The sequence below is a fragment of the Antedon bifida genome, chromosome 7 (assembly GCF_963402885.1).
Source record: "Antedon bifida chromosome 7, ecAntBifi1.1, whole genome shotgun sequence".
Classification (NCBI taxonomy): domain Eukaryota; kingdom Metazoa; phylum Echinodermata; class Crinoidea; order Comatulida; family Antedonidae; genus Antedon; species Antedon bifida.
The window spans coordinates 4,924,350-4,939,486 of record NC_136232.1 but is presented as its reverse complement, the minus strand read 5'-3'; the positions used below and the strand labels follow the sequence as shown (position 1 = coordinate 4,939,486).

At 32.9% G+C, this 15,137-nt stretch overlaps 2 protein-coding genes across 3 annotated transcripts; both read right to left on the bottom strand.

Annotated features, from left to right (window-relative positions):
- Window positions 1-714: 714 nt before the first annotated feature.
- Window positions 715-4,784, bottom strand: LOC144848185 (uncharacterized). The gene is made up of 5 exons (XM_078704896.1): window positions 4,673-4,784; window positions 3,587-3,627; window positions 2,652-2,699; window positions 1,909-2,088; window positions 715-1,507 (listed from the first exon to the last, which is right to left on the bottom strand). The coding sequence occupies exons 1-5, from the start codon at window positions 4,692-4,694 to the stop codon at window positions 1,337-1,339; spliced, it is 462 nt and encodes a 153-aa protein (XP_078561022.1). The 5' UTR covers window positions 4,695-4,784; the 3' UTR covers window positions 715-1,336.
- Window positions 4,785-7,057: 2,273 nt separating this feature from the next.
- On the bottom strand, window positions 7,058-13,327 carry LOC144848589 (proline-rich transmembrane protein 2-like). 2 transcript variants are annotated; one of them, XM_078705392.1, is made up of 4 exons: window positions 13,153-13,327; window positions 12,213-12,241; window positions 8,411-8,578; window positions 7,058-7,816 (listed from the first exon to the last, which is right to left on the bottom strand). In XM_078705392.1, the coding sequence occupies exons 1-4, from the start codon at window positions 13,184-13,186 to the stop codon at window positions 7,646-7,648; spliced, it is 402 nt and encodes a 133-aa protein (XP_078561518.1). In that variant the 5' UTR covers window positions 13,187-13,327; the 3' UTR covers window positions 7,058-7,645. The 2 variants fall into 2 exon arrangements, with proteins under 2 accessions (XP_078561518.1, XP_078561516.1); XM_078705390.1 differs by lacking the exons at window positions 7,058-7,816; window positions 8,411-8,578 and adding exons at window positions 8,591-10,486; window positions 10,944-11,108.
- Window positions 13,328-15,137: the final 1,810 nt, after the last annotated feature.

Genomic DNA, 15,137 nt, shown 5'->3' with positions numbered 1-15,137 from the left:
CAATGCAAGAAATTCAAATCTAAACTAAACAAGGGATTTTCTAAATGTCTTATTACACAATCGCCTCGTTGTAATCCTTTTTTTATTTTTGCTTTTGATCAACTTTCTTGCCTGTTGTTGTTTTCTGACTAGGCTAGGAGGCACCGGATCCCTGAAAAGATCAAGACTTTAATGATGCTAACATGGGTACTTACACACCAGTTAGCGGTGATCGTGTATCCCCATACTCCGGTTTGGGTGCTAGCTTGGTGTTTTTTGTCTTTTTTTGTACTCTTTCTTTCTCTTTATTGTAGAGCGCATAGAGACATTGTTTATTTGCGCTATATAAATCTATCTATTATTATTAACCCAATCAGAATGATCTGTTTTAGAAAACATGGAAAAGTGTACGATTGTTGAAATCCGTCATATCAGGACAACAGCCTAGATAATTGTACCCCTCCCCCCCCCCCCCCCCCCTACCACAAATTAGTGGTCTTTGAGAGTTGACAATTTTCCATGTGTTATTGTGCGGATGCGGTAAGGGTATATATTGTATATTTTTGTTTATGTGTGTTTGTAATGGTAGAATTGTCTGTATATGTCCTAGCATCATTATTTTGCGAAACAACTTTTTCGTAATGACAAAGCACGAAGTGTGCTCAGTAAAACAGTTGTTGTAAGTACCGTAGAATGAGACGACTCACTGAATAAAAATAAAATAAAATAAACACATTTTTATTCATTTCTCACTTTATTAATCTCTAAACATTAATTAATCATGCAATAAAAAGTCTTAAATTACATTGATACATAATAAAGGTGAAAATAAAAAATATATATACAATAATACAAAACAATAACAGAAACCTATGTCTCCATGACAGGGTCATGGAGACAAAAGCGTGAACCACAGCCATGCCATGGAGTAATACACACAATATTGTTCCGTTTCACAGAACGAATGACGGTTTTGTTAAATAATGGAAATCATAGGAATTGAACTAACTGCGCCGTGAAACGGAACAAGTTAGTACATTTAGGCTATAAGGTGGAAAGAAAAATAGATTGACTAGACAGGCACCCAGAGGGAGGATTCTGTCTAATTTCCTACCAACTATCGGCAATGAGGTGGTAAATATATTGCAAACGTTTTTAATTTTACATACAGTTTGAAGACAAGTTAAAGAATGAGACAGAGGTGTTGTCCAGGCACTAAAAAGTACCGAGGCTCCTCACCCACAAATCAAACCGAACGGTCCACAGATCAATAATAATATAACAAACGGTTTCTATAATTTGCGCTGGGTATATATATATGGATCTTCAATATGTCGTATTGTCTTTTCCTTTTCGGCTAGTAAGAAGACGAATATGAACTAGTGCTGGACGCGCCGATAATTGTCAATATGACGTAGATAGTGATAAATATAATACCACACACCAGCCCAGCAATAGTCCAACTTTTGGCTGTTCGAGCCGAGCTTGCGGCGCCTGCATCATCACCACTGTCAAACTTACTCGTACTCTGAAAAACAATCGACATGTTGAAACATAACTCAAAATATTCGTAAAACCTTTATTTCTACCTAAAATATAACTGTTTTTATATACCACGTCATTTTTTTATAACGTCATAATTTTAAAACCAGGAGCAGTGCATACACGTACATAGTGCTGGCTCAAGAATTTTCCCGACGTATTGGACGCCCGGAATATACAATATTATGATCATTTTTCACCGACAAAATATAGTAAAACAACAATATAGTCTTTTCTGTCGTATGGGGAAAAGTTAAAAACAATACTGAGTTTAAACAAAAAATGGAAACGACCTAGGATTATATTATATTTTTTAGACAAGAATTAATTGTATTATTGAGTATTTTAAAGTTAGTTTAAGTTTAAGGGAGAACATGATAAACTTACATCTACACTGTAGATAATTCCGATAAGTCCAAAAGGACAACAGCAGCATAAAGTCACAAGTATAGCTGAAATGAGGTAATTGTTAGGCCTGGTCCTTATGGTCGTTATTGTGGTCACTGGAACGGGCTGGACATTGTAGGCGGTGTAACCTGCAGGTTGGGGTTGTGGTGGGTAGGCAGGCTGAAAACATGAAAGTAATATGTAATTATAGAGCGATAAGGTGTTTTTTTCTGTTGGTCTTGATGAAAGTGGAGCAGTAGCTTGGTGGTTATCGTGCTTGCCTTCCAATCCCAAGGTCCCGGGTTCAATCCTGACCTAGTTCTTCCAACCCCCTACGTTTCAAGTGAGGTAAGCACGATGAATTATAAAATAGTTTATCCATCCTGTAATTGGCGAACTTGTTACTGTTTGTTTGTAATTTGTATTGCTATGTCATATAGAACAACAAAAAACAATAACACCAAAATGAACTCAATTCATCTTTAAAATAAACAGAATATGACATAGCAGAGGATAACCCGTTAAATGGTCCTCTGGTTGATAGGAAAGAGTGTAATTTCACTCATCCTTGGATTATCCATCCTATAATTGGCGAACTGCTCGCTGTTGGATGCGTATTAAAATATCAACAACAAAAACAACAACTAGACGATGGCAGAGTTGGAGGCTTACTGTGAGAAATATGGAATATAATTATTAATGTCAACATATGCTTTTTCTGAAAATGTATTTAAGTAACTTACTTGTCCTGCTGGATAACCTTGTGATGGGTGGTAGGCAGGAGGAGGATTCTATAAAAAAAATAAATAAGATTAAAATGTTTACGGTACTTAAGTTGACAGACAAACGTGTAGTAGGCCTAGACTGAGATGGAAAACATCCAGCTGTAAATGTATTTAGATTTAAATTATATTATATTAATCATTTGCGAAAAGTTGATAAATACATAAGGTTGATCAGGGGTTGAAACATGTATTGCTTCTCGGTGGTTTCACGGTAAAGTGTCCCCTTATGGATGTCCTCTGAATACGGGTGTCCCAGATGAGGGGTTCTTACTATACGGTATGTAACAAACATAACTGAAATTCCAATTTATTGTACAATATATAGTTTACACTTAACACAAACTCTCTTAACGCACGATTCAGTTTATAGTAATTATCAAATAGGCCTACTAATTCATTGATAAATTTCCCTTAATTCAAATAGTACATATCCATGTTAAACAATAACTAACAAACAAAGTAAAACAAATCAACCAGAAAATTAACAAGATTTTACACAATCATCCTCCTGGAGGATGATTACACCAGCGCTGATGAAGGATAAATTGCAGTAACATTACAGACTACGCATCATGGAGGTGCAATTGGAAGATTATTGCACTATGGAAGTGCAATTGGAGGATGATTGCAACAGCGCCGATGAAGATTGAATTTTGAAAGTAACATTCCAGACATTTGTTTAAAAAAATTAATTTCAATTATCATTAATTCTGTTTTTGAAACTATGAATGAAGTTCCTCAAATATTCATAATATGAGAGAACTTTATTCGCAACATCAGGCTTGCACTATTGTAACTCAGTTTATATGAGCAGTGCAACAAGTAAACTTTTGGCTGCCTATCAAGTCACTCAAGTGGGATTATATTCTAAAACATAAAATAAGGTAACTCACCGTGACTGCCGGATAACCGGGATTCGTTTGAGCTGAAGGATCTAAAATGTAAAAATGATTGAAACGCATATTTAATCAAAAACGTGTGATTTGCTGGTAGTAATATATCTGCTTTACAATTTTCTTTATCAGAGCCTATATAAACATCAGTACATGTTTGTGACCGACTCATTCAAATTGAGAATAATAGATTGCTTTTGAAATGTTAAACATTTATTCTACCTAAAATTGTAAAGCTGCATTACGGAAAAATAGTTTTAATTTATCTGAACCTTAATCTTAACAATCGGTACAGGACAGATTCATACCATACTATGGGTAAAACTTTTAAATGTTATCCAGGTTATCAAAAATTAATATTGGATGTGTTATTTGTTTGAGAAACGGTCTTATCGAGACGCCTGTTAAAATGTATTTAAATTGAGCTTCTTTTCAGAAACCTTACGACAAATAAAATAAATGAAAGAACTAAATGTCTAGGAATCTCAAAAAGGAATTTGATGTAGAAAAACATAGCACACAGATAAAACTCTATTGACATTTTTGAAGAATGAGTTTTGGTTTTTATCCAAATATTAAAGTAAACAGATTTCAGATAACAATAACTGAGTACACAATGAGGGGAAAATGGGAAAATATTACTGAATATTGATTTAAACTTCCTTCAAAATATGCACAAGCCGATCACGACGGGACGTTCAAGTTGCTAGGGAGCCAACAACCTGTTTGGTCTAGCCAGAGTTTCTAACTTGACAACAACAAAATGAAGGTCTAAATTTAACCCAAAACAGGCACAACTGCCTGCTGTTAAATGATGTGTACGCCGCGGCCACTGATGCAATGTTAGGCCTATGTCGGCCAAGTCAAAATATGTAAATACCAGACTTTTAACATGCTTTTAACTTTATACAGTACTACCTTTCTTGTTTTTATAATACGTGTTTTCTAAATAAAAAACAATTTATAGAAGCTGAAGCGAGACTATGCGATAATGTATCAAAAGTCGTAATGTAATAAACGATATGTTTATGAAAATTCTTTTATAAGAACGCGGTAAAAATTATAAAAAAATGTTAATAATCCTACCTTGATATTTTTCTGATGACATTGCTAGTATAATGTAGTCCCTCCTGGATTGAAAGTAGTCCTCCTAGATCGAACGAATTAGATCAAATTTGAGTTTGCATTGGACTATGCCACAGTACCGAGATCTTTTATAGACCTCCACATGACCGACATAATAAGATAAATCTTAATTCCACCAATCAAAACCGCTGCTCCATATCCCATATACTGATAAAGTTTTTAAACCAATCAGAATGTCTTGTGTGTTGAGATTACGTCATTATGGAGGAAGTCATGTAATCCACAGGATCGTTTAATGTGTGCAACGCTAACGCGTTTATTGTTGACGGACACCGATACAAACAGAACATGAACCAATCAGACTGACTGAGATATTGAATACAATAGCATTCGCGGTTCTAACACTAATTTTTATAGAATTTAATAATCTGTCTCTTAGTGCTGTAAAAGTAATAAAATAGAAAATAAAATGCACATGCCTATTCATAAATTGTCATCAGGACTTTCAGCCGCCATTCAGAAGGACATTTCATTAGTCATTGATACATCCGGGAGATAATTGACGAAAAATTCGTTGGGAAATTTTTGTATAATTCCACTGTAACCTTTAATTAAGACAATATGCTTCCACAGACATGTTATGTGATCAATTTAATGTCCGCAATTGCGGACATTGAAACTTTTCACCTTTGAATTGGTTTAAACATCCTTCTTGCGTACAATTTGTATTGGTCTATCCTCAAATTAAAAAAAACAAAAACGAATTACATTAAAGAATCATTTGAATGTATATCAAATTGTTTGTCATATATGTTATGGTCACATATTTTTGCTTATTTTTTACTGTGTTCATTTCTAAAATAATTTTTTTATACATTTCTGAATTTTGATATTAGCTAGTTTATTTTTCGTCAGTGAAATTATAAATTTATATAGGCCTAGGAGTAGAATTTCTTTCTCAACTTCTTTCACAAGCGGAGTGGTAAAATGAGGATGAGGAACGGACGAACGTTGTTTGAACTATTTAAAAAAGGTTTTATGAAAAAAAACCATTACAGCCTGATAAAATATTACTACAGACCAGATGAATATTCACAATCATTAACTTTTCATATAATGCATTAAACGTGTAAAGGTTAAGATGTATAAATTAATATTTACAATGCAATATTTAGATATTTAAGATATAGGTGATTTACTTGCAAATTATTGACTGACTTGTGGGTTATAGTGATGTGATAGAAAATCATGTATAATTGTAATACTTTCATATTATATATATATACATACATATGTTAGTAATATATACATTGTTTAAAATATCATATGAATCATGAGATGTGTTAATAACTGTAGAATGGCAAACAAATACGTTAATCACAGTTTAAAACCATCACGGTTGTTGGTGGCGCTTGGAAGCAGTCACACTTTTCTTGTCTTGTAATATTGTACAGTTTTTGTTGAATTTCAAGGGTTATGTTTCCGTGATCGTATGTATTATGAATGCAGTTTACATTCTATGTGTTTACATTTACATATTTTTTGTAATTGCAATAATTTTGTTTAATGATGACCATTACTTTACTCTTGAATGTATATTGTTCCTTACCATGTAATTCAGCAGATTTGCTGCAAATTGGTTTGTTTGTTTTTTAATAAATAAAAAAAAATAACAAAAAAATTAAAGAAAAATATTTAAAAAATTAAATCTTGGTGATCATCTATAATATGTATAAATTGAAAAATAAAAATAAAACAAAACTAGATAATTGCATGATTAAGTTTCAATGAAGAAAAGATATGTTATCATGAATTAGTATAAGGTGTATGTATAGATGTATGTTATATTGGTACACGTAACACATACATGCAAATTGCTTTGTAGCATGTTACAAACCGAATACTGTAATTATAATGCATTAGATTAGATAATGTATAATTGGGAATGTACACACCCATTCAACGCGTGGAGTAGACAACTGAAATATTGTTATACCTCATTATACCCGTAGCAAAATGGATTCGTCTTTTAAAGTTGCAGGCGGAAAGATATGGAATGACTTGCCAGCAGATATAAAACATTCACCCACGATTATGTCCTTTAAAGCTAGATACAGATCTCATTTCTTTTCATAACATTTAACTTTCAGTTTATATTTTTTGTTGCTATTATTATTAATTGTAATTGTATAAGTATTTAAATTTGTATCCGTTTTTGTCGACAGGACCACAATGCAAAACTGGTATATTTCTACTTGGTTGTGTATAATCCTGTATGTTGTTAAATAAAATAAATAAATAAATAATGGTAAAAATCATAATGAAAGAAACAATGTTAACGATGATGAAGTAAAAGTGGGAAACCCATAACAGACAAAAAAAAACTTTCAGTTGTATCTCTGTCGTGCTTCTATTTTAATTCTTATGTACAAATAAGAGTAAGGCCTTGTCTACACTATCAAACTTTATGTGACAAAAAAATTTGATGTGGCCATATATGGACATGATGATGTCATATCACTATCATATTTGGGCACATCACAATTTTTTGTCACGTAAAGTTTGATAGTGTAGACAGAGCTTAACAGCTTTCTTTTTAACAAATGCTTAGAAATGTTTGCACGTTCATTTAGATTTATTTTAAATTGTAGTAGGATTTGGTAGATTAGGTCCGGTTTACCAGGATTAAAAGTTAACTTAATACGGATCTGAAATACAACAATTGGGTTGAACACTTTCCGAAAAGGATGTGGTACGTATTAGGCCTATCGAAAACATACTTGTATCCTGAAATCAATATGTATGTATGCACCGTGCACGAATATTGACAGCTTAGACTATACTCTACTATAATCGCCGAGACTTTGTATACTGAAACAGCCATAGGGATGGGGCTAGAGGTAATAGGGTATCGAAATGACCAGAATTGACCAAGAATTGGTTGCCCCTTTCTTAATATTTTGCAAAAAGTAATTATTCTTGCCCGTATGGACTGGTACTGGCACGCAACACTGTAAATTCTAAAATGATGACAGCAACACTGACCAAAAGCCCACACAGAAGGCCGGCAATCGACCAGTTTTTTGCCACATTGGCAGAACTTTCAGCGCCTTCCACGTCTCCGCTGTCAAACTTCTGTGAACTCTGAAAAAATTTAACCAAAAACCGATTATTAAACATTGGTAATATACAAACAGTTAAAAAAGAATAATAATCATAAGCTATGATACAGGTTCAGTTTTGAAAACAAACAAGCATTAGTCCTATACACAATTAGTTTGTAAAAAATAAATTGTGTATCAAACTAATTAATTAATCAAACAATTAATTGTGTATCAAACTACAATTAATAGTACATCAGCCTCTGGCCAAAACAAGAATCTGAAATACCGGTAAATAGGCCTACTAATAATATATAGCAATGGTTGTAAAAAAATATATATATAATTAGAATATACTTTTGATAACAGAGGAACATGTTGTAGACAAACTAAACTTTTTTTTCACATCTATTTATTTTGTATTCAAGACAGGACCACAATGCAAAACAGGTTTTTCTATTACCTGATTGTGTAATCGTGTATAAAGACGTTGTTGAATAAAAACAAAATGAATTTAAGATACTACTAAAAAATACATTTTGTCAACAAAATCCCTATACTGGACAGTAGAACATAATGTTTGCCAAGAGTATTCATTATTATTTAGTTATTATTTATTATTGTATTGTTAACGTACGTCCACACTGTAAAAAATACCAATAGTTCCAAATGGACAGCAGCAACACAGTGCCACGAGTATGGCTGGAATGAGGTAATTGTTAGGCCTGGTCGTCCTGATAATAACCGGCGGAGCAGGTAGAGTATTGTATGTGGTGTACATCGGTGGTTGGTTTTGGTAGCTTCCCTTAAATGACAAATAAAGCATTCGGTTTAGTAAAGTTGATAATTGTACCATTTAAAAAAAAATTACTTTAAATTGTTTGGTAGCGTGCTTAAAATAAAAATACGTCTCCGGTTTAGTAAATGTGATATTTGTGACCACAAAATATGACTTAAAATGTTTGTGTACTTAAGTTTACAACATTTAGCACATTTCATTATGTGATGGTTCGGACTGTCAACCGACCTAATTACAATCTAAAGAATAAAGTTTACTGTATCGTAACATTAATACAGTACTGTAGTTATGATATTAGGCTATGGATTGTATAATAGTAAAGCAAATAAACAGTACACTATCAGGTGGAATCCCTTTCAGCTCGTAAAATGCAATAACAAATTAGTACAAAACACTTTAATACAATACAACAATACGTTTGGGTCCAACCATCCACCTGGACCAATGTAATGAATATAAAATATTAAATATTCCACCATAATAATGATATAGAAATTCTTGGTAGAAATGTTTGAAGCATAAATCAATTATTTAAATTAGCTGTTACGAATGTGATCTTGACATCATAACTTAAAAAACTTAACATCAAACAATAATATATTTTTAACACAAGTACTCTTTGAAAGAACAGGCATAACAAGGTAAGTTAGAACGTTTTCAAAATACGTACGACAGACTTTATTAAAACATAGGACAGCCCAATTTATTACAAAATACGACAGCTTATAAAAATAAAAACAAACAGTAGTACGACATCAGATTAATCATTATATAAAGTATTTTTTAGCATTGGCCCGAAACACAATAATATATTTTATAAGTTTGTCATTAAGTCCATTCCATAATCGTGGTCCAGCGACAGTAATGAAGAATTCTGAAGTTTCTAATTTAAACAAGGGTATTTGTAATTGATACAGTTTAGCAAGGCTACGTAATTTATTACAAAATACCACAAGTTTTTTAAAAATAAAATACGACAAATTTGTTACAAAATATGACAGGATATTATAAAATACGACAAGTTATTATAGAGTACGACAAGTTATTACAGAATGCGACAGCTTATAATTACAGAATACGACAGGTTATTACAGAATACGACAGGTTATTACAGAATACGACAGGTTATTACAGAATACGACAGGTTATTACAAAATACGACAAGTTTGTTTTAGATACGACAAGTTATTACAGAATACGACAGGCTATAATTACAGAATGCGACAGCTTATAATTACAGAATGCGACAGCTTATAATTACAGAATGCGACAGCTTATAATTACAGAATACGACAGGTTATTACAGAATACGAAAAGTTATTACAGAATACGACATGTTATTACAGAATAAGACAGGTTATTACAGAATACGACAGGGTATTACAGAATACGACAGGTTATTACAGAATACGACATGTTATTACAGAATACGACAGGTTATTACAGAATACGACAGGGTATTACAGAATATACGACAGGTTATTACAGAATATACGACATGTTATTACAGAATAAGACAGGTTATTACAGAATACGACATGTTATTACAGAATATGATAGGTTATTACAGAATACGACAAGTTATAGAATACGACAAGTTTGTTTCAAATACAGGTTATTACAAAATCAGACTTAATAAATGTGAATTTTGATAATTATCTCAATATATGAAAGGATCAGTATGATACATATGTAAACGAGTAACTTCCATATAATGTTGACTTGGACAAGTAATTATTCTTGCCCGTATGGATTATAGGAAGAACTGGTGCTCAACACTGTAAATATTAAAAGGATGACGGCAGCAATAATGGCCAAAATTCCACACACAAGCCCGGCAATCGACCAGTTTTTTGCCATATTAGCAGAACTTTCAGCGCCTTCCACATCACCTCTGTCAAACTCCTGAGAACTCTGAAAATATTCAACCAAAAACCGATTAGTAAACATTCGTAAACAGCTATAATAGTCGAATGCCAGGTCCGAGATAATAGGCTGTGATACAGGTTCAGTTTTAAAAACAAACAAGCATTAGTCCTATACCATGCAGTTTGGAAACAATTAAGTGTGTATCAAATTACAATTAATAGTACATCCGCCTCTTACCAAAAGAAGAATCTGAAATACCGGTAAATAATAGGCCTACTAATAATATATATAACTACGAGGCGCCGCTTGGGATTAATTTATTTGTGTGGTTTTAAACTGATTTTGTTAATAAATTAATAAAAAATTGTATTAAATTAGAATACACTTTTTCCAAAAGAATAACATTTTGTAGACAAAATAATCAATTTAAGATTATAAAAAATCATATTTTGTCAAGAAAAGCCCTATACTGTAGAACCAAGAGTTTGTATTATTAACGTACTTCCACACTGTAACAAATACCAATAGTTCCAAATGGACAACAGCAAAACAATGTTACGAGTATGGCTGGAATGAGGTAATTGTTAGGCCTGGTCGTCCTGATAATCACCGGAGCAGGTTGAGTATTGTATGTGGTGTACATCGGTGGTTGGTTTTGGTAGCTTCTCTTAAAATTAAAATACAAATAAAAATACATTTTGTCAAGAAAAGCCCTATACTGTGTCTCGGTTTCAGTAAAGTTGATAATTGTACAATTTTTTTCATTTACTTTAAATTGTTTCGTAGCTTCCTTAAATTAAAAATACGTCTTCTGTTTAGTAAATGCGATATTTGTAAGGATATTTGTTGTCGAATACATTCGTGACCACAAAATATGACTTAAAATGTTTGGTGTTTGTGTACTTAAGTTTACAACATTCAGAGAACTGCACATTTCATTATGTGATGGTTCGGACTGTCAACAGACCTACCTTTTATTGCCAATAATTAACGTATTCTGTATATATAGGCCTATCATGCTGTGTAAAATCTAAGATATAATACCTTAAATGCATTATTAATTTCTGTTTTGTTTTAAAATAAAAAACAATAAAGGTAATACGATAAATTCATCGTGTAAAAGCATGGAGGAAATGGCATAATTTCGTTTAACTTTCGTTTTTCGAAACGGAAGTGTGAACAAGTGTGAAGTGTACCCCGAATAAGCACTCCAGTCGAATAAGATCTTGAGTGGAATAATACGAGACTGCAATTATGATTTCGGACAAATAAAAAAAATGTTGTTGAATTAGCTACGTCCACGTAGATGAAGATCTATTTATACTTGTCGCAGTCGATCAAATAAGATCCATTCGAATACTGAATAAGTACGTGTCGCTGGAGGTCGAATAAGTTCAAGTCGAATACTGAATAAGTTAAAAAGTAAAAAAAAAAAGTACGCGTCGCAGTCGATCGAATAATATCCATTCGAAAATAAGTACACGTGTCGCAGGAGACCGAATTATAAGATCCAGTCAAATAAGTGATCCGGTTGGAGAACGCAGGTGTTAGGCCTATTTGATCGAGTAGGCCTAGCGATTCAATCGAATAATTGACGCAGCCGAATAAGTAGGCTACAGTATACGTTCTGTGGGTGATGAACCCTGGAAGTTTCACGGAGTACCAATAATATTTATTATTTGTAATAGGCCTATGTCTCTTCCAATGACACGTATTTTTGTTGAAAATAAATAATAATAAGTCTGATTAATATATAATAAAAGTATCTTACCTGGCCTACTGGTGCCCGAAACGAATCATCTAAAATCATAAATTATAAAAAAGAAACGTTTTATAATGTGCATACTTATCTTGCATATTGACAATTTGGATATCAATCCATGATTGTATACATTACTGTGATGTGCACGTACAATTGAATCATAGAAATAGGCCTACTTTCCCATGTTTACTGTAATTCCTAATTCTCACTACAGCGACAGTTAAAAAATCCGTTATGCCTACTTGTTATTAGTAAAATTATGTGGCAATAAGCTTAAAGATATATTGTCCCCCAAAACATAAAAAATGATGAAAATAATGAATCAGACTTTTGAGTAGGACATTTTTTAATTTTGAAAAAGTTAATCACAAAAAGAATCCCGAAAAAATAATGTTTCACTTATAAAATGATAAACGGGTAAATTCAACCAAAAATCCATTGCCTGGCCGCCAATTTGAATATTTTTTTGCTTTAAATTACTATTTTTCAGGTAAATAATTTTTTTCGAACACAATTTTGATCAAAGTGAGTAACTATTAACATGTCATTGAACAGGGACAATGAAAAATGATACGTTATTTTAATCGATACATCATACAAAGTCATGACACCAATGACACATAATATTAGTGGTAATAGACTTAGAAACTAAAACAAGCCTGCGACTTACAATGTGGAGGTGATGCGCTCTCTTATAATGTATATGTAAAACACAACAAAAATCTACACACAGATTACTATTCGCTTATTTAACTAATAAATAGACCTTTTAAAAACAATACAATGTATAGGCCGATGCAGCAAAAAGGGCTGCGATGTTTCAAGTACGCATACCAAGTATTTGCGCTTATGCTCTGTAAATACTATGGTCTTAAGTAGGCCTACTAAAATAAGGAAAGAGCGTATATGTCTACAAGAAGTTTAGTTGTATATTAATAAATATACCAACCTTTGGGTATTGCTCGATATTCATTTGACGCCATTGCTTACTGAACGAATTGATTAGTTTGAATATTGTCTTGATACGATTGTCTTTAAGTAATCTTTTAAACGAATTACAGAGTTTCGATTAAGTTATTGCAGACCGAAATCGGAGTGAATATGTCTTAAATTAAATAAGGAAATAAAATCGAATCTCATGTATTATTCATGATCACATTTGTATATTTTATTCGACTCAATGTGTTGTATACGAGTTGTTGTTATAGTAGTATCTAGTTCAAGTAGTAAAAAGCAAATAATTTCTTTTCACGACGTAACAATAAAACAGAGCCCACATAAGGGAAAGTCCCTTTCCGTTCCCTATCGTAAAAATGCTTTGTAACAAAATGAACAAGAATGAATACTTTAATACAGAAACCCACCACCAAAAGGGTTGAATCTACTCAGACAATGTATAATAAAAAGATGGGCCTACATTATTATAGGCCTATAAATGTTGGCATATCTGAAACAAAAAGCAATGCTATATGGATTGAGATGACTAACTGATCGTCAACACACGAATAAAAACACATATTCGTTGTATTGTATTAGCATTGACAGGGCAAAGTATTCGTGTTGTAATATACTAGTAGGCTAAGCCTAAATGTATCTTAAACTTGGTTCTCACTAGAACGCAACGCAGCGACGTATCGACGCAAAATGTTTATTGCGTAATCACAAGTGGGAACCGACGACGCAGTATAGTGCTGCAAACATCAAACAAGGTTTGATTTCACGCAGATTTAACATCGTTATACTGATCTAGATTCACATAACTTCCGTCTTTAACTTAAAAGATAATTGTGTTGGCTAATATTGCCAATGTCATTATTAATATTTCTAATTCAAGGTTACAAAATTCAACCATTTCCAACTACGGAAGTTTAAAAATCCAAATAATAATGCATCACATCGAAGATTTAAAGTGTGCGTACGTTGTTACACAGTAGTTATTGACAATAGTTTTGGAGCAGTGGCGAATCTAGGGCACACATTTGACATTTAGTAGGCCTACGCTTTTGCATCCGCTTTCATAATCCATGTAGGCCTAAGTCTTTGTTTCCTTTTTCGATTTTGAAACATTCTAGGCCTATACCCGGTTTGCCTCAAGAAAAAAATTAAAATATTATTATTGTATGTATTTGTTACAATAAAGGCATTAGAAAAAATAACATGTTGGGATATTATTACGTAATGTAATTTGGCTAAAACAAGAACAGAATAGAATTACAAATCGTGGTAAATAGAAATGATAAATAGATAATACAAATAGAAACAAAGTACGAAACCCATATTAAGAGGACATCATTGTAAATGCGTGCATAATAACATATCACATTTAAGCTTGGTTCTCACTAGCGACGCAACGTAACGCAAGCGACGCAACGTAACGCAACCTACGCAACGTATGAAAATGCCCTTCCAATCATTGTGTTTGCCCCCGCCTGCATGAAATCAAATCTGCGATTTTTACAGCACTGTTGCGTCGTCGGTTCCCACTTGTGATTACGCAATACATCACTTTGCGTCGATACGTCGCTGCGTTACGTTGCGTTGCGTTCTAGTGGGAACCACGCTTTAATAAGAAATGTGTATAATATTATAGTGGATTGTACCTGAAGATATTTTTATTTCCTTGAAAAAAAATCGTTACAACACCAAAAGTGTAATCGAAAATGAATTACAGCAATCTAATTTTAGTCAGACAGTTTTGAATCGAAGAAAACAATATACAATTGTACAATCATTTTAGAACCCTAATTTAGAATCCGTCGACGCGTGACGCGCATACAGTCAAATACATGGCTGCAGTCGCGTGCTCAAGTTAGTGTTTACCGACCAACCGACCGACCGACATAGTGAGCTGTAGAAAAAAAATGTTCAAAAAACTCTTTCACATTTCCGTTTCATTATGATTGGCACGATTCCTATAATGTTGTCCTTCGATTT